The 24758-nt window shown below is 41.5% G+C and overlaps 1 protein-coding gene and 1 long non-coding RNA gene across 7 annotated transcripts in view; one reads left to right on the top strand and one right to left on the bottom strand.

The window, feature by feature from the left end:
• Positions 1-3048, bottom strand: part of EIF4E (eukaryotic translation initiation factor 4E) — a 53485-nt gene extending 50437 nt beyond the window's left edge. For 2 of the 5 annotated variants that reach the window (XM_054682648.2, XM_063808102.1), the window contains exon 1: positions 2095-2368. In XM_054682648.2, coding sequence (XP_054538623.1) covers positions 2095-2112 — 18 coding nt within the window. In that variant the 5' untranslated portion in view covers positions 2113-2368. 5 annotated transcript variants of the gene reach the window in all.
• LOC104006140 (uncharacterized) overlaps positions 2380-24758 on the top strand; it is a 40679-nt gene continuing 18300 nt past the window's right edge. Inside the window, exons 1-4 of one of the 2 annotated variants that reach the window (XR_010156647.1) lie at positions 2380-2460; positions 14815-14989; positions 15214-15298; positions 16081-16160. This is a non-coding gene — a long non-coding RNA (uncharacterized LOC104006140). The remainder of the gene's footprint in view (positions 2461-14814; positions 14990-15213; positions 15299-16080; positions 16161-24758) is intronic. The other variant, XR_008547570.2, reaches the window with a different exon arrangement.

The following is a 24758-nucleotide window of genomic DNA, read 5'->3' on the forward strand; positions in this document are numbered from 1 at the left end:
GTTTACAGTCTCGTAGCCTTGCCCCTATTACCAGATGTAATGCTTTTTACTGACACTAGTGTAGTGGAGTAGGAACAGATCTAGACAAAAGTGGACATCAGAACCTGTCAAGGGGTTTAAAATGTATATTTTACACACTTATCCTTCATTAGTGTTATATAACATTAATGTCCTAAAGTCAGTTAACTGTAGCAACAACTTATGAGTTTTTCAGTCAATTTAATTCCCAGGAACATAAATGAAAACTGGTGCCAATAAAAAAACAAGTAAGCAAGCAGAGAAGCTGCCTTGAATTTTGACAAGGTAAGGATAGTTTACACCAACGCAATGAAAAATAAGCCTTTGTGTAGTCTATAAGAGTTTTTGAAATAGTTTTATAAAAGTCTTTAAAAGTGCCGGGTGAGGTGGCTCACGCCTGTAATCCCAGCACTTTGGGAGGCTGAGGCGGGAGGATCACTTGAGGTCAGGAGTTTCAGACCAGCCTGGCCAACATGGTGGAACCCCGTCTCTACTAAAAATACAAAAATTAGCCAGGCACGGTTGTGCGCACCTGTAATCCCAGCTACTCAGGAGGCTGAAGCAGGAGAATCGCTTGAACCCGGAGGCGGAGGTTGCAGTGAGCCGAGATCACACCACTGCACTCCAGCCTGGGCGACAAAGCAAGACTCCATCTCAAAAAAAAAAAAGTCTTTAAAAGTCAAAGCAAACTGGTAAACCATTAGCAAAACCACAAGCTACCATGAAAAGATACACAAAAGTATCTGGCAACCAAGGTCTAGAGCTGGTTCCAGAGTGTGAAAGGTTTTCTGATTGCTAATAAACCCCATTATGCACACAAGATATCTTCACTTAGCTGTGTCGTTTCTAAAAAGGCAACAGGGCCCAGAAGTTTCAGTGAGCCAGTCCTGGCAAACCCAAATTATGAAAAATATACCCTCTGCTTAAAGATTAACTACAAACCTACCCTGGGACCAGCTTGCTTCAGTTAAGTTTAAAATGGTGCCTAAATTGAAATGAAAGTCTGTAGCATAGATAAAGAGAAAAAAAAAGTCAAATGGAAAAGTAAATTTAAAAGTTTCTATTTCCAATAAACTGCGTCTCAGAAATCTTCCAGGAGATAAAGACTCGGAAGAACAGAGGGATTGAGACCCATTCGCATTCTCTGAGGCGTGCGCACTGCGCGGAAAGGATGAATGAATGGAAGACGAGCGCGTGTGAAATGCAGCAGGTCCGGCCGGCAAGCCGACCGGCTACAGCGATCTGTAGGCCTCGCTCCTCCCCCTTCCCTCCTCCATGACAGCCCAGTCCCAAGCATGGAGGGGCGAGGACAATGTGATACCCCTTCTCACCACCACCATCCCTCATTCTACTTGGAGAGCTTCACCGTGACACACGAGTGTTCCTTCCCACCCCAAACCTTTCTCGCTTCCCCTGGCGCAAACACCGGCAACTCTCCGGCGCGCTGGATTAACAGGCGCTCGCCCCTCTCAACTCCCCTAAGCGAGGTCGAAGCTCCTCCGCGCGTGCCGCGGCACCACTCCCGCCTAACCCACCCTCCGGCAACACTCGCCCACCAGCTCCCCAGTCCACCGGTCTAAGGAAGACGTGCGCGCGCTCCGCACCCGAGCCCCGGAGCTGGGGTTCTGCAGGGAGGGAAAGGCTGCTCCAGGGCTCCCTCCTCCATCTCACTCCAGGCCGGCTCGCCGCCCACCCTGCCTGCGGATCCCAGTACTCGCTGGGAGCCGGCCCCGCGCCTTCCTATCATGAAGACACCATCCCCGCATACCCAGCCCAGAACCCCAGCTACCCTCCACCCTGTAGACACCTCGCGGTTCCGCAGGAGGCGCCACGCCGCCCCTCCCCCACACCGCTCCCCCAGTTCTCGGGCCCCCACCAGAAAGTGTGCGCTACACGCCGCCTCGGCCAGCCTCCGGGACGTCCCCACTTGTCCGCGGGAGGTCAGGTCCAACATGAGGGGGAGGGGGCGGCAAGGGGTACAGTGCGCGCCGGGAACGCCGTCCCGCGGAGTCCCCCAGTCAGAAGGAAGACAGAGCGCGGGGACCCGTGGGGGTGGGGGCCAAAGGCAATACTCACCGGTTCGACAGTCGCCATCTTAGATCGATCTGATCGCACAACCGCTCCAGAAGGGGGGGTAAGAGGAAAAAAATGAGATTCAAACCGGATTGGCCAGCTTCTGGCCACGTGACGGATATGTCCGTTTGGCCCTGGCGGCGCCTGCGCAAGACTGCGGCTGCGTGAGTAACGAGAGGCTTCTGGGAAGTGGAGTCTCTCCCCCACCTTTTTTTTTTTTAAGGTAAAGAAATTTTTTTTAAAAAGGACTGGTCACGTGGCCGATGGGTAGGGTGCGCGGTTCTCAACGCGGCGGACACTCGCTTGCTGGAGGGTGGTTTCAGTCCTCTGCTCTTCCGCCTGGATAGCTGCGGTCACACTTACTGCCAGGCAAGCCTACTCTGCCCTTTGTCGCCCTGTCCTCCCATCTTCCCCGGAAGGTTGGGAACTGCAGGCTCAGCACACACAATAAGGCTTCATTTGCTTAGTTGAGGTCCCAGGACAAGTTGCCTGTGTGTTTATTTAGTTTTCTTTTGATCTCCCACCATTTTCTCTTAGTTTCAAAAAGAGGCGGCGATGCAGAGTCGTTTAGGCAATCAGCCCTCCCACGTCCCCTGGCTCAGCTAATGCTGGTGGTCATTCGTTGCCATTTCTGCGAAAGGGGACGGACGGAACCGCCCGCAGTACTCGCTTGCCACCGGCTGGACGAGGGGGAGGGACGACAGCTTTTACTGTCCCAAATCCTGAGATTAAGACCTCAGGGCTAAATCTTGCGTGGCGGTAAAAATTATTTGGAAGTTCTGTGCAACCGTTCCAATATTCCGCTTTTACGTGCACGGAAATAGCCTAAGTCCAGATGCCAGCCAGGGAAGCCACTCCGGGCCCCGCTGACTAAGCCCTGGACTGATGGTCTGGAGTCTTTAGGCCGGGTCAACTATGACTCTTGACGTTGACTCATTCTCCTTAGGCGAGTGACTTAATCGCTCGGCGTCTCAGCTTTTTTATTTATGAACCAAAGGTGATGATACACTTACCTCACAAGGGTGTGCTTTGTAATGACTGTAACCGGCTTTGAAAATGCATCGGACTCTAGAAATGATTCATAATAAGCAGCTGCGTGCCTTCCTAAAGATCAAGTGCTTCTGCTTTTTTTTTTTTTAGCAAAGTTTAAATTTTTTTCTGTTTACTTTGTTTGATTATGATGTACACCAGTGTAGTTTTAAATGTTCAAGACCTTTTTTTTTCCTTTACAACTGCAGCTGCCCTCAATAGAGGCTTTAACGTTCATGAAATTATTGTTATGCTCACAACAATCACTGGCAATCAGAAATTTGTCCCCACACTGGCATCCTACATTTCCTTTCCCTCTAAGATACTGTGCTATCATTTCTCAAGACCATGTTTTTTGCACAGTTTGGCTACTAATAACAACAAATAGAGATGAAGAAATCTAGTAGACTCCTAAGGTTCTAATGAAGAAGACACTGTCTCATTACTATTTCCCATGCTTTTAAATAATGTTGACACCAGGAAAAGGAGTGTATGCAGGCTGCCTGTGCCTGTCTGCTTATAGTGTTAATGAGGTCCAGAGCTGTGTCATACCTATTATTGAGTACATAATGGATGCTTGAGTTGACTAACACATAATTGAGGCTGTATGAGAACTCAAAGCCATTGCCTGTTCATATGTTTTGGTTTACCTGAATATCAGAAGTGATTAATGAAAGCTTTTGTCTAGTGGGCTTAGCTCTACTAGGTTTTAAAGTAGATAGAATTAACAAGCCAGGCGCAGTGGCCCACGCCTGTAATCCCAGCCCTTTGGGAGGCCAAGGTGGGCGGATCACCTGAGGTCAGGAGTTCGAGACCAGCCTGACCAACATGGTGAAACCCTGTCTCTACTAAAAATACAAAAATTAGCCAGGCATAGTGGCACCTGCCTGTAGTCTCAGCTACTCAGGAGGCTGAGGCAGGAGAATCACTTGAACCTGGGAGGTGGAGGTTGCAGTGAGCCAAGATCCCGCCACTGCACTCCAGTCTGGGCGACACAGCGAGACTCCATTTCCAAAAAAAAAACATAATGATAATAAACGGATAAGTGGATTTCTACTTACAGAGACTATCTACTGTTACTTAGACTATCCAAAATAATTCTGTTGACCGCGTTGTTATTTTCTGCTGGTTAGAAGTGGTGTCAGGTTACCTTCTTTGAAGAGAAAAAGACAGCATAGATGTCCTATTTTCCCCTTCCCCACCCTTCCCCACCCTTCCTCTCCCTTCCCCACCCTTCCCCTCCCTTCCCTTCCCTTCTCTTCCCCTCTCTTCCCCTCCTCTCCCCTGTCCTCCCCTCCCCTCCCTCCCCTCCCCTCCCCTTCTCTCTCTCTCTCTCTTCCTTCCTTCCTTCCTTCCTTTCTTTTTGTCTTTTCAGGGTGTTGCTCTGTTACCCAGGCTGGAGTGCAGTGGCATGATTATGGCTCACTGCAGCCTTGACCTTCTGGGTTCAAGGGATCCTCCCACCTTAGCTTCCCAAGTAGCTAGGACTACAGGCATGGGCCACCATGCCTAGCTAATTTTTTTATATTTTGCAGAGACAGGAGCGTCTAGCTATGTTCCCCAGGCTGGTCTCGAACTCCTGGGCTCAAGCGGTCCCCCTACCTGGGCCTCCCAAAGTGCTGAGATTGCAGGCATGAGCCACCATTCCTGGCCAGATGTCCTATTTTCATGAAGCTGTTATATAACAGCAAAAAATCAATGAGATTGGCAAGAAAATACCTATAGGACTGAAAGCCAGTGAGGTTCTTAAAACTTTTTTTAAACAACAGTTTCCATTTTTATTAAATTTTCTGTTAATCAAAAAACTCGGGCCGGGCGCGGTGGCTCATGCCTGTAATCCCAGCACTTTGGGAAGCCAAGATGGGCGGATCACGAGGTCAGCAGATCGAGACCATCCTGGCTAACACGGTGAAACCCCGTCTCTACTAAAAATACAAAAATTAGCTGGGCGTGGTGGCAGGCGCCTGTAGTCCCAGCTACGCGGCAGGCTGAGGCAGGAGAAAGGAGTGAACCCAGGAGGTGGAGCTTGCAGTGAGCGGACATCGCGCCACTGCACTCCCTCAGTCTCAAAAAAAAAAAAAAAAAAACTCCCTCTTGTCAACCAAGACTCATACTTTTACAATACTTATGGATGCTCTATTCTTTATGGTTTAGTTTCTTTCCATTTTTTACATAGTTTTCAACAATTTTTCTTCATAATTTTCAAGCACAGAGTTTCAGGAAAATCTCCATTTTTGTATATACTTTGTTGCATGTGTTTTATGACCATTAATGTGTCTTTGCCTATTTGAGATTCTACCATTTCAAAGATTTAACGATTAGATTTTTATGTATGTGTGTATGTGGTTGTTTTGTTTTGTTTTTGCCAATCCTAAATATATAGAGCTGAAATTTTATGTTTTATTTCTCTATTTAGTCTCTATTATTCTTTATTGCTCTTCAAAGGACTTGTAATTCCAAGTTCATTTACAGAACTGACCAGAAACCATCCAACAAGTACTAAGTTAGTAATGGGAACTATGTAACCAGTGGAGGATATTTAAAGGACACGGGAAGTACAGGCACTTCCTTCCCCGACTGTAAAATCTGGTTGGCGTACTAAGTCATAGAAATATAAATAGTTCAGTACCCATATAAAGAGGTGTGACTAAGAACCAAAAGGATGCAGTTAACAAGCACCATAACCAGCACACATTCACATAATGAATGAGAGAATCATATACTTCCTTCCCTCATTTCATCCAGGCCTCTGTTCCAATGTGATCTCCTGAAGGAGGGCTTCCTTGACCACCCTATCTAAATTACTGTTTCCATTACTTTTTATCCCCTCACTCTGCTTTGGTTTTCTTTAGGCCACTTCATAACCCTAACTCTAAACTTGATGTTAAACATTATTTAATTAGTTGTTGATTGACTCTACTACTAAAATATTAGCTCATTGATGATTTGTAGATAGATTGCTATCAAATATTTGGGGAAAACTCAAATGTAATTTTTTTTTTCCCCTGAGATGCAGTCTCACTCTGTTGCCCAGATCTTGGCTCACTGCAACCTCTGCCTCCTGGGTTCAAGCGATCCTCCTGCCTCAGCCTCCCAAATAGCTGGGACTACAGGTGTGTGCCACCACACCTGGCTAACTTTTGTATTTTTAGTAGAGATGGCCAACCTGGTCTCGAACTCCTGACTTCGTGATCTGCCCACCTTGGCCTGCCAAAGTGCTGGGATTACAGGCCTGAGCCACTGTGAACCCTTATTTTAATTTTACAGTTTGAGAGACACCAATTCCCATTACCTACTCAGGACATTGCTTAAAAACATGGGATGTATGCAAACATGACCAAGGAATTTTGAATATTAAAAGATTGGAGCAGAATTGGAATTTAAAAAATTATTTTATTATTCTAGTTAGTTTTTTGTTTACTCTCTCCTTGGTGATTTTTATGAGACTGAGGCACTACCTACTGGCTAAAAAGGCACCTTGATTTTTAAAAGAAAATCAAGAAAAAGAAAAAGTAAAGAAAAAAATTTTTAAGGGAAACCTCTTCTGCTATTCTAATATATCCGTGTGCCAACATTTTATGCTTTTACAATTATAGGGTGCAAAGAGTTTTTGTTTGTTTGTTTAGAGACAGGGTATTCCTGTACTACTAGGCTGGAGTGCAGTGGCACAATCCTGGCTTACTGCAGCCTCTAACTCTGGGGCTCAAGCGATCCTCCCACCTCAGCCTCCTGAATGATGGCTAAGACTACAAACATGTGCCACCATGCCCAGCTCATTTTTTTATTTTTTGTAGAGAAAAGATCTTGTTATGTTGCCCAGGCTAGTCTCGAACTCCTGGGCTCAAGTGATCCTCTGGCTTTGGCCTCCTAAAACTCTGAGATTATATGTATGAGTCACCCCTAGCCTGCACAAACAATTTTGAATTCTACATTTTTTTCCACATGACATCGTATTGCAAACATTTTGGACATTGCCTATAGATGGGATAACAGTTTTTAAATTTTTTTTTTTTGGAAAAATTTTAAACTTACAGAATACTTGTAATAGTAACTCTTCTTCTAAGCCCTTCTAAATTCACCAATTATTAATTTGTTGCATTGCCTCTCTTAATCTCATTACTTCTGAACCATTTGAGAGGAAGTTGCAGGCATGATGATCCTTTACCTCTAAATACTTCAGCATGTTCCTCCTATGAATAAAGACGTTTTCTTACAGCACCGTAATACAAATAATGAAATCATGAAATGTAATAGTAGTTTTATCTAAAATAAAAACCATAAAATCAATATTCGTATTTTGCCAGTTTCTTCACTCATTTTGACAGAAATACTACAAAAATAATATTGTATTCTTCCTGGTGCATCACATCATCGGTAACATTAGTGGCTTCAGAATGTTCTGCTGAGTGGATATATCACAGTTCCCTTAATCAGTTCCAAATGGTTACATATTCAGGTAATTTCCAGTCTTATATTATTATAATGTTCTAATGCATACATTTATGAGAAATGTGTTTTCCTATTTAGATGATTTCCTCAGGATAATTTTTCATCAATAGAATTAGTTTATAGGATACATAGTTTTGACTGTTTATACATAATGGAATTCATGTTGCTCTCCAAAAGTGTGGTATCGGCATGAGATGTCACAGCCAACTTATCAGTGTTGGGTGTTAAAGGAATTAAAAGAATGTATCGTTAATGATTCTTGTTGCTAGTTTCAATATTTACTTATTCACAGCCTTTACCTTTGTTCCATTACCTGTTATTTTGGAAATGTTGAAATCTACAACAAATTTGAAACAATACAACAAACACTTATAAACCCTTCACCTAGATTCTCTAGTTGTTAATCTTTGAATCAATAAGGATTGATAAGGGCTGGGCGTGGTGGCTCACACCTGTAATCCCAACACTTTGCGAGGCCGAGGAGGGTGTATCACTTGAGCTCAGGAGTTTTGAGACTAGCCGGCCAACATGGAGAAACCTCATCTCTACTAAAAATGCAAAAATTCGCCAAGCATGGTGGCGTGCACCTGTAGTCCCAGCTATTCAGGAGACTGAGGCAGGAGAATCACTTAAACCCAGGAGGCGGAGCTTGCAGTGAGCCGAGATCGTGCCACTGCACTCCAGCCTGGGCGACAGAGTGAGACTGTCTCAAAACAAACAAACAAATAAGGACTGATAAGAATACTGATGTAATTTTGAAAAGTATGTAGTAGCCAAGGGGCCTGTCACATATGGAAGAGTTATGGAAATGGTTAATGGAACATGGAGTCTCTAGGTGCAATATAGATGGGCAGCCAAGAAGGGTACTATTCAATTTACACTACGAAAAAAAAATAAATAAGTAAAAATTAGGGCCAGGTGAAGTGACTCATGCCTATAATCCCAGCACTTGTGGGAGGCCAAGGCAGGAGGATTGCCTGAGCCCACCAACCTGGGCAACACCGTAAGCCCCAGCCTCTAAAAAAAATAAAAATAAAAATAAAAATAAATGATGGATGATAAGGAGGCCATAGGCAGTTGTACCAATAAAACATCAAAATCTCCTGCCAAGTTCCTGGACCTGAGCCAATTTTTAGACCCAAAATCCATTGACTGAAGAAGTTAGGTGCGAGGGAGAAAGGAACCGTGGCAAGCAATGGGGTTAATGATTCCCCAGTTCTTCCCCCAAAATGATCTATGGCTGTTTACTTGTGCAACTGTATGCTTTGTAAAGGGGAACACCCAAGCAGTTCTAATACTGCCGGACTCAGGTTTGACTTGACATTGATACCCAGAGCCTGAAGTACTATCATAGCCTTCCTGTTTAAGTGAGGATATATGGGGTTCAGGTAATACATGAAAAGCAAATAAAAATGGAAGATCCAAAATTCCTTAAATGTCTTTTAAGCAACATTAATAGGAGACTATTATATACAGTTGACCCTTGAACAACACGTGTTTGAACTTTGTGGGTACATTTACACATGGACTTTTTAAATATAAATATACTGCAAATTTTTTTGGAGATTTAGGACAATTTGAAAAATCTCACAAACTGCATAGCCTAGAAATATTGAAAAAATTAAGAAAAAGGTATGTCATGAATGCATAAAATATGTGTTAATAGATAGAGTATGTTATTGGTAAGGCTTCTGGTCAACAGTAGGTTATGAATAGTTAAGTTTTGGGGAAGTCAAAAGTTATATGTGAATTTTCAGCTGGGCATCTCATACCTATAATCCCAGCACTGTGGGAGACCAAGGCGGGTGGATCACTTGAGGCCAGGAGTTCAAGACCAGCCTGGCCAGCATGGCGAAACCCTGTCTTTACTAAAAATACAAAAATTAGCTGGGCATGGTGTCGTGGACCCGTATTCCCAGCTACTTGGGAGCCTGAGGCACGAGAATCGCTTGAACCCGGGAGGCGGAGGTTGCAGTGAGCTGAGATCATGCCAGTGCACTCCAGCCTGAGCAACAGAGCAAGACACTGTCTCAAAAAAAAGTGTTTTAACATTTAAAAAAATTAAATAAAAAAGTTATATGTGAATTTTCAACTGCGGGGGGAGCTGAACACCCCTAATTCACACATTGTTTAAGGGTCAACTACTGGGAAACCAACAGATGTGTCTTCTGTAATGAAAACCACACAGAATCTGTAGAATGTAGTGGTCAACGATTTTGTAGATTTGAAATGAAGAGGGAATAGCTGTTTTACTCTCTGGGAGAAGACTATCTGTAAGAGAAATAACATCCAGGCTAATGAAATTGGTAAGGTACTGGCCAGGCATGGTGGCTCACGCCTGTAATCCCAACACTTTGGGAGGCCGAGGTGGGCGGATCACGAAGTCAAGAGATCGAGACTGTAAGATACAATGAATTTCTTTGAACTTCTCTTCAAAGGTTTAGCCTGCTAACTTCCTTGTCCTTTGTTCTCAAACTCAGTTTTCCTGTTCCTCCTTGCCCCTAGTTACTGTAAAACAGCCTACCCCCTTCCTGTCAGCTCTAATCAATAACTCACATCTTTTCCCTTGGTTACCTGCAGCCATTGTTCCCCCGAAACTGCACGTCTCAAACAGTCTCACATGCTTTACCACTGTACCTCACGTCCCCCTGCCCTTCCATATTTAGAAAAATATTTGCAAGTAGCCAATCGGGTCAGCTCAGATTGTGCGGTCCGACCCCAGCCCATCGGGGAGGGACAAAGAGGTAGGGATTGCATTAAGGATATAAAAAACCCCTGATGTCCTTTATTCTCTGTGCTCTTGCGATCTCGATTGACACAAGTGGCACCCTTCTTCCGAAGTAAATTGCCCTGCTGAGACAACTTTTGCCTGAGTGCTGGTTTCACTTTGTGGCACCAAGCATTTATTTCCAGAACATTTTTATATCCAACAAGACCATTCTGGCCAACATGGTGAAACCCTGTTTCTACTAAAAATACAAAAATTAGCTGGGCTTGGTGGCGTGCACCTATAGTCCGAGCTACTTGGGAGGCTGAGGCAGGAGAATCGCTTGAACCCAGGAGGCGGAGGTTGCAGTGGGCTGAGATAGCGTCACTGCACTCCAGCCTGGCAACAGAGCAAGACTCGCCTCAAAAAAAAGAAAAGGAAGGAAGGAAGGAAGGAAGGAAGGAAGGAAGGAAGGAAGGAAGGAAGGAAGGAAGGAAAAGAAATTGGTGAAATTGGTACTGACATGAAATTACAAAGTGCATTTTAGTCTAAATAAATAAGAAAGAAAAATAAGGTATCAGAGGAATCTGAGGCAAGAGAAAGTTGGCTGGAGATAGTTAAAATATTTCTAAGGCCCAGTCTCTTGAGATAGACCTGTAGCCAATAATTTACATAATAATAACAAAAATGGCAAGGGAGTGAGTAAACAAGTAGTTCACAGAGCTAAAAGCAAGGCATGATGCAAGGTGTGAATGGAATTAGTAAGTAAAATGTGTTGCCTGGGTATGTAGAATTTGATATTTGTTTTAACAAATTTAAAAACTGTCAGCTGCTACTTTAAGTGGAGACAGAATTTCCCTTTAGCACATTTTTATTCTGAGAAGAATCACAGTAGTGGCTGCTTTTAGTTATGTAAATGTATGGGCAAAAGCATAATTGCAAACTAGGGCTGCTGGTAGACTGCTCCACTTCTCTAATTCTCTCTTCAGCAGCTAAGTAGCTTGGTATTAGGATAGTCCTCTTGGACTAGTAAGTTTCTAGGCTTTTTAATTAATTCAGAGGGAAATACGACAACAGAAACTACTTCCCCAATAATGAGTGGAAAGTACCAAAATTAAATAAATATAACTGAGGTGTAATTTTAGGGAAGAACAATTGGATTGTGATTTTAACCAAGGAATGTAAAACCATGTGGTTGCAATATATTCTGCCTGAACTAAAAAAGTGCTTTAGCAGAGGAAAGGAAATTGGTAATAGTCTCCCTGTCACGTTGAAAAGGAAAGTCCAGAAAGATTTGGCTGTGTGTTGCCTGCACTACTCGGGGCCCTAGAATACAAATATGGTAGCCGACTCATGGGGTAAGTATCTCCCTATGTCAGACTAGGAAAGTTAGTGACACTTATCATTATTGAATAGGTTATAAAACTCAAGAACAGGACAGGTGTGGTGGTTCATGCCTGTAATCTCAGCACTCTGGCAGGCCAAGGGAGGAAGATGACTTGAGCCCAGGGGTTTGATACTAGCCTGGGCAACATAATTTTTAAAAATAAATTAATTTTTAAAAATAAAATAAGTAAATAAATACATAACCTCAAGGACAACCTTATAAAATTAATCCTGATAATTGCTCCTAGATGAATGCTGATGAAGGTAAGTGAATTCTAAAAACAGTACTAATCTCCCTTCTACCTCATCAAATTTGTTTCTTTTCCTGAATTCTTTATCCTGGTTAATTATAAAATCATCTTCCAGTCACTCCTTTCCTAAAATCTTGTCATCATCTCTCCAATGATGGTCACTCTTTCATCCTCCACATCCAGTAAATCAGCAAGGTTTAGCAATTATTATTATTATTATTTTTCAAGACAGAGTCTCCCTCTGTTGCCCAGGCTGGAGTGCAGTGGCTCAATCTTGGCTCACTGCAACCTCCACCTCTTGGGTTAAAGTGGTTATTGTGCCTCAGCCTCCCTAATAGCTAGGACTACAGGCGCGCCCCACCATGCCATCTAATTTTTGTATTTTTATTAGAGACAGGGTTTCACCATGTTGCCCAGGATGGTCTTGAACTCCTGACCTCAAATGATCCACCTGCTTCAGCCTCCCAAAGTGCTGGGATTACAGATGTGAGCCACCATGCCTGGCCATATTTTTATGTTCTCAAGTATTCCCTCTCCTCTTCATTCTCACTGTCTTAGTGTAGTGGACATCTATATATCTATAGTTCAGCTTTCTTTTTGTAATACTTGCAATTCTGATCTTTTGGGGACCTATTCCTTCTCACTCTAACCATGTGGTTCTACTGGGACTTGCCTCATGGTTCCCCATACACCATTATTGGAGGCGCATGACCTGGGTGGAAAATTAGAAGGAGTCATAACTGAAAGGGTGAATGCAGACACTTGACTTTATACAAGTCAAGGTTATCGTAGTGGTCATGGTGGATGACTTCTCAACAAGAGTCTCTCACAATGATTAGTCTAAGTCAGAAGTCACCATACTGTGGACATTTAGGGTCAGATAATTCTTAGTTGTGGAAGTTGTTTTATGTATTGTGAGATGTTTAGCAGTATCCCTGGCTTCTATCCTTTAGATGCCAGTGCACCCTTTCTCTAAGGTGTGACAACTAAAAATATCTCCAGATATTGCCAAGTGACTCCTAGACAGTGAAATCATCTCAGGTTGAGAACTACTGGCCTAAACTATTTGTGGCAATCCTATTGCTTATTTCATTGGTCTCCAAAAACAGGCCAATGTAAGGTGTAAAAGTTTTGTCCACTAGAGGGCTTCTGGGAAGGTTTCCACAATCCTGAGAAAGTCGACTGGAAGTAAGAGCATTTTCTTGAGAGAAGTTGTTTTTATGTGAATACTTAAACTGGCTGCAGTCAACATGGAGGGGGAAATGGAGAAATAAGGAATGTAAAGTAGGAGATAGAATAAATTTTACTCCTTAACTGTTGAGCCGATGACTTCTCTGCGTGAGCCTAAAACAATCTTATCTCTGTACTACCACTTATTTTTGAGTATATATGTATGTACTAAAAAAAAAAAAACGCTCAAATGGGAGTGTACTGTACATGCTTTGTGTTACTTCTTTTTACATATTTGTAGGTGATGCTTTCATATAAGTATATAGAAAGCTGCCTAATTCTTTTCATTGACTGCAAATTATTTCATTTCATAGATAAGGAATAATTCATCTAACCAGTATCTTGGAGTCTTTTATGTGTTTTTTTTTTTAAAAAAAAAACAAAAACAAAAACATTTTTTCTAATGCAAAGAATGGTTCCATAACTTTCCATTATACACAAGTCATTGGAATAGACTTGAGAAGAGGAATTATTAAGACGGGCGCCATGGCTCATGCCTGTAATCCTGACACTTCAGGAGCCCGAGGAAGTGGATCACTTGAGCTCAGGAGTTTGAGACCAGCCTGGCCTACATGGTGAAACCCCGTCTCTACTAAAAACACAAGAAAATTAGCTGGGCGTGATGGCACACACCTGTAATCCCAGCTACTCAGGAGGCTGAGGCAGGAGAATCACTTGAACCCAGGAGGAGGAGATTGCAGTGAGCTGAGATCATGCCACTGCACTCCAGCCTGGGTGACAGAGTGAGACTCTGTCTCAAAAAAAAAAAAAAAAAAAAGACAAATTATTAGGTGTGCATGTGTGATTTTCATAGATATTATAAAATATCCTGGGAAGAGATTGAATTAACATTCTCATTATCAACATATGGTAGCCTCATACTCTGATTAATAAATTATCAAACTTTGAGACGTAGTCTCGCTCTGCCACCCAGGCTGGAGTGCAGTGGCGCGATTTCGGCTCACTGCAACCTTTACCTCCTGGGTTCAAGCGATTCTCCTGTCTCAGCCTCCCAAGTAGCTGGGATTATAGGCATGGGCCGCCATGCCCGGCTAATTTTTGTATTTTTAGTAGAGATGGGGTTTCACTATGTTGGCCAGGCTGGTTTCGAACTGACCTCAGGCGATCTGCCTGCCTCGGCCTCCCAAAGTGCTGAGATTACAGGCTTGAGCCGCTGCACCCAGCCAGTTATCAAACTTTTTATGCTTTGGTAATTTCATGAAATATTATATGCAATGTAATTTCAGTTTATATAATAAAACTTGTCAGAATGAAAATGGAATCATTTGTGTAAAACCCTGGCAGGCCTTGAAAGGAGGGTTGTCACGCATGTATGCCTAATAACAAGAGCTATCACAAAAGATAGCAAAAAACATGACCTTACACAGAGGCTACTTCAACCTCATACAAAAAATACTTCTGTGAAAAATAAAAATACTTCTGTGAGCACATGTGCTGAGCAACTGCCTGTCCAACCTTGGACTGACACCATCCTTGTTATTGGTCTCTGTAGTCAAAGATAATTGTTTCAAAATAGTTATATAATCCCCCTCATTTTTCATTGAAAAACCCTTTTACCTCCCAGAACATGCTCCCTGTATTCCCATTGCAAGGCTCAATCCCCAAAACTATCATTTTCTTTTATAGAGTCTCTCTCTGCCTGTTATTTAGGTTGACATAATCTGGTGTCAAGAAGTGGGACCAAAGTGAGCTCACCTTGATGGATCGGTGACCCCTGGAATCACATGAAGTTCCCACATTGAGCCCCTTTGAGCTCTCCAGTCCTACAGCTCACCTTTTCTGTCATGGTGAATCTCCTCTCAGGTTCTTGAACTCCCTCATTTTGGTAAGTTCTTTTGACTTTCTTTGGGATTTGTTTTGGATAATGGCTGCCTTAATAAAGGACCTTGTAACCCTCTTGAGACTAGAAAATACATTTTTTCTGACAAATCCTTTCTGGTACAAAGATATTTTATCTTTCTGGAGAGTATACTCTTCTGATTTCTATAAAATTTACCTCATGTATTTTCTGGTGAGTTCTTTTTTTTTTGTTTTTGCATGCCTTCGCAGCCATTATACAATTCAGTGAGTCCTAGCTGAAATGTAAAAACACCTGAGAAACTAACCACTAAATTTGAGGCTTTAAAAAAAAAAGGTAAGAGAGTTTTTTTCTTTTTACCAACTGCTATAGGGATGTAACTCAGATCCAACCAGTGAATTTATGTTACTATATTTTACAGTTTCATGAATACATATAAAAGTGAAAGCTATAAGATCTTTGTTAACATATGTGTTTATGCATGTTATATGTTGTGTATACATGGTAAAATCTGGCATAATTGACCAGAGATCCCTTAAGGAAGCCTATTTAGATTGGCTTAGAGATAAATGGGTACTCATGTAAAATTATATCTAAAACTGTTGAAATATATAGTAATTAACCCAAATGCCTTTTCGTTTATGTGACTTAAGTGAATCTTTGATAAATAAGCTGGTTTTAAATTTATCAGTAAAATAGAAATGTTTTTAGAATTGTCAGCGTACATTTTTGCCTGCGCTTATTGTTCAGACAATTTTTATATTTGTTCTAGCTGTTTTAAAGTGTCAGGATTCGACACACAGGTCATAAAACTATAATTCCAGCCTTAAAAGCAAAATGATCTTTGATGGTTAATACTGAGTGTCAATTTGATTGGATTGAAGGATACAAAGTATTGATCCTGGGTGTGTCTGTGAGGGTGTTGCCAAAAGAGGTTAACATTTGAGTCAGTGGGCTAGGGAAGGCAGATGCACCCTTAATCTGCTGGGCACCATCTAATCAGCTGCAGCTAATATAAAGCAGGCAGAAAAACACGAAAAGGAGAGACTGGCTTAGCTTCCCAGCCTATGTCTTTCTCCCATGCTGGATGCTTCTTGTCCTTGAACATTGGACTCCAGGTTCTTCAGTTTTGAGATCTGGACTGGGTTTCCTTGCTCCTCAAGTTTGCAGACAGCCTATTGTTGGACCTTGTGATCATGTAAGTTAATACTTAATAAACTCCCCTATATATCTATAAACATATATATATATATGTATGTATGTTACGTATGTATGTATGTATGTATGTATCCTATTACTCTTTCCCTCTAGGGAACCCTGACTGATACAGTTTATGTCACTTTTTTTTTTTTTTTGAGACGGAGTTTTGCTCTTGTCCAGGCTGGAGGGCAATGGCACGATCTCTGCTCACTGCAACCTTTGTCTCCCAGGTTCAAGTGATTCTCCTGCCTCAGCTTCCTGAGTAACTGGGATTACAGGCAAGCGCCACCATGCCTGGCTAATTTTGTATTTTTAGTAGAGACAGGGTTTCACCATGTTGGTCGGACTGGTCTCGAACTCCCAACCTCAGGTAATCCTCCCACCTCAGCCTCCCAAAGTGCTGGGATTACAGGCATGAGCCACCACACCCGGCCTACTTTTTTTTTTTTTAAGACAGGATCTTGCTCTGTTTCCCAGTCTGGAGTGCAGTGACACGATCATGACTCACTGCAGCCTCAACCTCTCAGACTCAAGCAATCCTCTCACCTCAGCCTCCCAAATAGGTGGGACTTTTTTTTTCTTTTTAATTTTTTTATAGAGATAGGGTTTCACTATGTTGCCCAGGCTACCCTCAACCTCCTGGGCTCAAGTGATCCTCCCACCTTAGCCTCCCAAAGTGTCAGGATTACAGGCATGAACCATCCTGCCCAGCCTATTTTTGTGCAACTTTTTGATGAATAAGACTAGTTTAATATTGTTACTTTAGTGAAAACAGCTGTATCTTCTAAGTAATCAATAAAATATCCATGTACTTTAAGGTTCTTAAGGTGAACATCTAACATTCACATGCTGTAAAAATGGCTAACAGAAAGGTAACTTGAAATAATGATTAGCTCTGTGTAATATCTGTTTTCATAAGTAATCTAGGTATAATGGTTAAAAAATAAATTAGGTAAATGTAAAGGGAATAAGTATTTATAAATGAACTTTTCATATGATTTGAGATCTTAAAGTTATGTTAAATAAGTAATAGTTATTCATTAAATGTCTGGGTGATAGCCAAATAAGATAAAATATGAGAACATTAATTACTGAACATAGATTCAAATTAATTTACTTTTGGCTTTTTTTTTTCTTTTTTGAGACAAAGTTTCACTCTTGTCCCCCAGGCTGGAGTGCAATGGCACAATCTTGGCTCACTGCAACCTCCCCCTTACAGGTTCAAGCAATTCTGCCTCAGCCTCCCAAGAAGCTGGGATTACAGGCGCCTGCCACCACACCCAGCTAATTTTTGTATTTTTAGTAGACAGGGTTTCACCATGTTGGCCAGGCTGGTCTTGAACTCCTGACCTCAGGTGATCTGCCCGCCTTGGCCTCCCAAAGTGCTGAGATTACAGGCATGAGCACCATGCCTGGCCTTCTTTTTTTTTTTTTTTTAGACAGGGTCTCACTCTCACCCAGGCTGGAATGCATGATCACAGCTCACTGCAACCTCTACCTCCCAGGCTTGAGCAGATCCTCCCAGCTTAGCCTCCCCAGTAGCTAGGTCTACAGGTGTGAACCACCATGCCCAGCTAATTTTTTGATTTTTTTTTTTTTTTTTTTTTTTTGAGCCAGAGTTGCGCTCTTATTACCTGGACTGGAGTGTAATGGCGCAATCTCAGCTAACTGCATTCTTCGCCTCCCAGGTTCAAGTGATTCTCCTGCCTCAGCCTCCCGAGATTCTCCTGCCTCAGCCTCCCGAGTAGCTGGAATTACAGGCATGCGCCACCATGCCCAGCCTTTGATTTTTTTTTTTTAAGAGATGGGGTCTCTGTATGTTGCCCAGGCTTGTCTTGAACTCCTGGGCTCAAGCGGTCCTCTCACCTCAGCCTCCCCAAGTGCTAGGATTACAGGCAGGAGACACCACACCTGGCCTACTTTTGGCTTCTTAAGTTTTAAAGAAAGAGAAAAGATATTTGGGCTTATTAATAAATACGTTCTGTTTCACATTGGAAAATTGTTCTATGAGAAAGCACATGTTTCTAGAGATTATGAAGTACATATTCATAGGAGGTTGATGTATGTCAGATAGTTCAGAGTTTGCTTGCTTCCTGGGCTTTCACTAGAAATTAGGGTTACTGAGAGTTAAAAATTCTAATTAATGTATGTGATTCTGCATGCAAGATATATAAGAAATTGTGTTTTTGATGAGAAAAACTTTGAAGATGAGAATTTTTTTAAAGAAAAGAATAGTTTTGTCTAAATTCAGAGGTTATTTAAGGTTATTTTAAAAGTAAATTTAGAAAGAAGATAGCAGCAAGACAGAAAGGAACCAGTAGGAAGAAGAGAGGCTTGCATAGAAAGTTATAGGTATGAAGATGTATTTTTGGAAAGGGAGGTTAAAAAGAGAAGAGGGTTTTTTTTTTGGTATGAGAGAGAATCTCAAGTGGTCAAAATCAAAAGAAAAAAAGTAAATTTTGTCCTAAAGTAAAATGACTGGTTGTTAAAGAAAGAGCAACTATAAATAGGACAAAACCAAAAGTCTGGGCAGGTCACAGACGGTCTGAGCTAGTTGTAAAAGGTTTGTGAAAGATGACTCTTACGAAAGAAATTTTGTGTGTGATCAAGTTGGCTAAAATTACACTTGGTTTTAGCCAAAAGGCTGAGAAGCGATGAAGTTGGCTAAAATTAGAAGAGAATTATTTATAAATATTTCTAAAGATTTAGATTTAATTATATGTATAATTAAATAAAAATAGCTACATATGTATACATATATATAAATATGTTATGGATACAAAACTAAAATTTTAGTTCCCTATGTTAGAAGCACTTTTTTTGGAGTGTTGATCTGCTCTTCATAAAATTTGTAAGAGGTTTTGATTTCTAAAATCGATTCTGAAATCTGTTTAAGTTTTTAACCATCTTCTGAACTAAGCTTTTTTCTGTTTTATAGTCTCCATTTAATTTCCATAATTCCAGGTTAAAAATGCTATCTTCTTCATTGCGAATAGTAATTTATTTTCTCAAAATAGAGTTTTCCTTTGGAAGCTTTTCGGATTCATATCTCAGAAGTTCAAATTTTGCTGCATCTCACTGCATGTGATTTGCAGGTCAGGCATGATTACCTTCTGCTTCTCCTCTTTTTCTCCTTGAGAAGGTACTCTTTTTGTTTGGCTGGGGTGATGACTCTTGCCTTCAGCTTTTTTGTCAGCTCTTGTTACTTTTTTCTCCCGTCCTAACTCTGCTGTTGTGACCTGACACCGAATATCTTTGTCTTGAAGGCCTAGGAGAGCAATGCTTTCCTCCAATATAACTAGATTCTGTACTCTTGGCTTTTCTTGATGTGTCTGGATTGTTCCACGTAACCAGGCAATTTCACATGCTTCTGCTTTTTCTAAGAGCCATATATTCTCCCTGCTCAAGGGACTGGTTTTCTTGTTTACTTCTATGACACAGTGTACACTCATAACCTTGGACATACACTCTTCCAGTGTCTGATTGAATTCAAGTACCTTTATATCAAATCTGACTTCCAGGTTATCTGAATGTGCTTCCCATAAAGAAAAGCAATCACAATGCAGGAGGTTTTTCTTTTCACTTTGGTAATTGGCCTAGGAAACAAAGATTTGGTGTTTTATCAAGATAATTCCTGCGTATCATATTGTTTTTATTAGGTTTTTTATTATGTAGGAAAACTGAGCTTTAAAAGAGTTAAAGCTTCTTTATTTGTTTTGTTTTCTTTTGTTTTTGTTTCTATTTTGCATCTATATAATATTCTGTATTTGCTTTTGAAATATTTTAATTACCATTCTGGTTAAGTGAATGACTATTATTTCACAATGACATGTGATCCCATTTTGATCAGTTGTTTTAAACCTTTTGACATCTTTGGCAGGCTTCCTCGTATCAAAGCTCTAAATTAAGTTTTCTTGACCTACAATTAACTTTGAGATTTTCCACTTGGACCTCTGGAGAGCCTCCAATAATGTACTTCTCATCTGGTAGAAATGTTAATAATTAGGCTTATTAGATGAATTAAATTGTTTGGGAAGCATTGTCAAATAAATGATGTTAAATCTTTGTTAAAGTTATATTTATATGAATATAATATTGATATTCTATATATTAACACTGTGACTGTTCTGAAGATTATGTAAAATTTCTGAAAGTCTGATGATCCTGATGTGTTGCTGTCAGTCATGATTCTGGTTGTTATATTAAAATGATATATGATATTTTCATATCTGAATATAACTGAATTTCCTTGTCAATTGCTAAACTTTCATCAGATTTCTCCCCATGGTTATTCAAAGTCTCTGTCATCCACAATTTTGATTTTTCACTAAAAGCATCTGCATTCAGCTTGGGTATGGTGGCTCATGCCTGTAATGCCAGCACTTTGGGAGGCTGAGACAGGAGGATCACTTGCAACTATAGGTTCAAGATCAGCCTGAGCAACACGGCAAGACCCTGTCTCTATTTAAAATAAAATAAAATAAATAAAAAATAAGAGCATCTGCAATCAGATTCGTGGAAAGACTCTAGCAAATGCTCTTGAATACAGGTTTCTGATAACTTTAAAATCAATGGCTCTAGTAAAAATTTACAGAATTCTAATGAAGAAACTGATGAGTTCATGAAACTGTTAATCAAGACCAAGTAAAACAAAAATTAATTACATGAGATTGTATAACTGAAAAGGATAATGTTTTTATAACTTTTATTTGAAACATTGTTGGCTCTTTACTTAAATGTTTTGTTTTCCAGATTTAAGGAAACTTTTTCTCATAACTAGCTATAGTTTATGGAAATTTGATAATGCATACTTTTGTAATAAAATTGGAAGAATCTACTTTTTCTTCCTACTTGATTCCACCAAAATTCCGAAACTATTTGTATTTTAGTTTAAATTTTTTTAAATCAATAGTTTTGGCCAGGCGTGGTGGCTCACTCCTATAATCCCAGCACTTTGGGAGGCCAAGGCGAGTGCATCACCTGAGGTCAGGAGTTCCAGACCAGCCTGGCCAACATGGTGAAACCCCATCTCTACTAAAAAAAAATACAAAAATTAGCTAGGCGTGGTGGTGGGCCTCTGTAATCCCAGCTACTCGGGAGGCTGAGGCAGGAGAATCGCCTGAACCGGGAGGCAGAGGTTGCAGTGAGCTGAGATCGCGCCATTGCACTCCAGCCTGGGCGACAAGAGTGAAACTCTGTCTCAAAAAATAAATAAATAAACAAATAAATGATAGATAAATTAAATAAAATAGTTTCCATAAGTTCAATAAGATCTGCTCTCTTTATAACAGGATACAATTGAAATTGTTGGCTTTACTAGCAAGATTTTGACTGGGATGTTATATTTAAATAATTTAGGCCAGGCACGGTGGCTCATGCTTGTAATCCCAGCACTTTGAGAAGCCAAAGCAGGTGGATCACGAGGTCAGGAGTTTGAAACCAGCCTCGCCAACATGGTGAAACCCCATCTCTACTAAAAATACAAAAATTATCCGGGTGTGGTGGCCCACGCCTGTAATCCCAGCTACTTGGGAGGCTGAGGCAGGAGAATTGCTTGAACCCAGGAGGCAGAGGTTGTAGTGAGCCAAGATGGCACCACTGCACTCCAGCCTGGGTGACAGAGTGAGACTGCGTCTCAAAAAAAAAAAAAAAATCATTTATAGGTACTGCAGGCAAAATCTGAAGTCTCTTTTGGTTTGGCTTCCCAGCCTCAAGTGGTTTTTAAATATGAGATTTCCACCAGGTGCAGTGGCTCGTGCCTATAATCCTAGCACTTTGGGAGGCTGAGGTGGGCGGATCACTGGAGACCAGGAGTCTGGGGCCAGCCTGGACGACATGGTGAAACCTATCTCTACAAAAATGCAAAAATTAGCCGGGCGTGGTGGCACATGCCTGTAGGTCCAGCTACTTGAGACACTGAGCTGGTAGGATTGCTTAAGCCTGGGAGGTCGAGGCTGCAGTGAGCTGAGATCATGCCACTGCACTCCAGCCTGGGTAATAGAGCAAGACCTTGACTCAAAACAAACAAACAAACAAAAAGGAAAAAGAAAAAAGATGAAATTTCTATGTGAAAAATAACTATTCTTGCTGCACTTCTGTAAATGATCATACCAACACTGATGACACTAAATTATTTTACAAATAATTTTGTCTTTTTCTGATTGTTTTTAGTAGAAATTGGGATGACTGGAAAGAAAGTTATGTGTTTTTGTTGTTGTTGTTTTTTGTTGTTTTTAAAAAAAGCTATAATACACCTGTGACTAGATTGTAGCCCTGTATCATGGCTGACCTCTGCTTAATTTGAAAAACAAAACTGTAGCCCTGTGCAGTGTTTTGGGTTTTCGATATCTGCTTATAGACTAGATTAGATCCTGAATTCACCTCATTCCTACCAATATCTGGCTACAACTATTCAACTAAGTATAAGAATGCTCTGTTTTAGCCGGGTGCAGTGACTCCCAGCACTTTGGGAGGCCGAGGCGGGCAGATCACGAGGTCAAGAGATTGAGACCTTCCTGGCCAACATGGTGAAACCCTGTCTCTACTAAAAATACAAAAATTAGCTGGGCATGGTGGCATGTGCCTGTAGTCCTAGCTACTTGGGAGGCTGAGGCAGGAGAATTGTTTGAACCCAGGAGGCGGAGATTGTAGTGAGCCGAGGTCGAGCCACTGCACTCCAGCCTGGTGACAGAGTAAGACTCCATCTCAAAAAAAAAAAAAAAAAAAAAAAGGAACTGCTCTGTTTTTCAGGCCTTATAAGATGAAACTGAATAACTTTTAAGGGACAAATCTCATGCCTAATGTAAGGGCTTCCCCAAAAGTTCACTGGACCACCCAGTGCCAGGACCAGAAACATTCACACCAAAACCAGGATGTGAATTTGACAGTTTCATACTGTAGATGGGTTTTCCCAAGACAATGGAATAAGATTCTCCATCATAATGAGACTCTTATTCCTATTTTTTCTTTGCTTATGCCTACCTTTTGTCTTTGACAGGTGTAGTGGAAATTTCACAATTAGTAGCTATTGCATGTAACTTGACAGAACCTGATCTAAGAAATCCTTTAGTTAATGGGTAACTTTGGCAACATCCCTAATACAACTTTTTGTTCATAGTATACTAAGGGTCCTTTTTTCTTTTCTTTTCTTTTCTTTTTTTTTTTTTTTTTGAGCTAGCTCTCTCTGCTTTAATTCAACCAAGTCATGGAATGCTAAATAACAGGATTGCTACCTACTAGCTAAACAGAGATATCTGTATCAACACAAACACTACATGCTGTACCAGGATAAATTCTTCTGGGGAAGTTGAGACCCAAATACACAAGAAAAGAAGCCATGGTCACAGCAGGTCTCATATGGCCGGGTGCGGTGGCTCACGCCTGTAATCTCAGCACTTAGGGAGGCCGAGGCGGGCAGATCACTTGAGCTCAGGAGTTCGAGACCAGCCTAGCCAACATGGTGAAACGCCATGTCTACTAAAAATATAAAAATTACCCGGGCGTGGTGGCATGCACCTGTAATCCCAGCTACTCAGGAGGCTGAGTCAGGAAAGTCACTTGATCCCAGGAGGCGGAGGTTGCAGTGAGCCGAGATCGTGCCACAGCACTCCAGCCTGGGCAACAGAATGAGACTCCATCTCAAAAAACAAACAACAACAAAAAAACACCAGGTCTCATCCAATTTCTCATGGCCATTTGATTTATTCAACTGGTTGCCTTTAAGCATAGGCTCATGGCTTAAAACCATTATGCAAACTGGGATTATCATATTACTATTAATTATACTTACTGTTTTCCTTTTTAAACTTTGTACCTGTTGCCTGTCACATTTCTGCAGATATACAACTCTTTGTAGAATAATGCCGGTCCAGCACTTTGAGATGATAGACAACACCTGTGGAACACACAAAAACTTACCAATGGACTCCTGGCAGATTTAGCCTGAGAGTCACTTCCTCCAAACCTCCCTTGCTAAAAAGGTTTTGCCACTGAATCTTAGTCATGAGTCACTCCCTCCAATGTAGGACTAGACAACAACCTGGGACACATAAGTCTTGGCATTGAGGGACAATCAAAACCTAACTCCATAGCTGGGTGTGATGGCATTTGCCTCCAGACCCAGTTACTCAGGAGGCTGAAGCAAGAGGGTCACTTCAGCCCAGGAGTTCAGTGCTATAGTGCACAGTGACTGAGCCTATGAACAGACTCTGCACTCCAGCCTGGGCAACATATCAAGACACTGTTTAGACTTTTTTTTTTTTTTTTTAAGACAGAGTCTCACTCTCTGTTGCTCAGGCCGGAGTGCAATGGTGCAATCTTGGCTCACAGCAACCTCTGCCTCCCGGGTTCAAGTGATTCTTTTGCCTCAGCCTCCCGAGTAGCTGGGACTACAGGCATGCACCACCATGCCTGGCTAATTTTTGTATTTTTAGTAGAGACAGGATTTCACCATGTTGGCCAGGCTAGTCTTGAACTCCTGAGCTCAAGTGATCTGCCCGCCTTGGCCTTTCAAAGTGCTGGGATTACAGGGGTGAGCCACCACGCCTGGCCTACTTTTTTTAAAAGTAGGAAAAAAAAAATCCAAAAAAAACCCAAG

This window comes from Pan troglodytes, chromosome 3 (assembly GCF_028858775.2).
Source record: "Pan troglodytes isolate AG18354 chromosome 3, NHGRI_mPanTro3-v2.0_pri, whole genome shotgun sequence".
NCBI lineage: Eukaryota > Metazoa > Chordata > Mammalia > Primates > Hominidae > Pan > Pan troglodytes.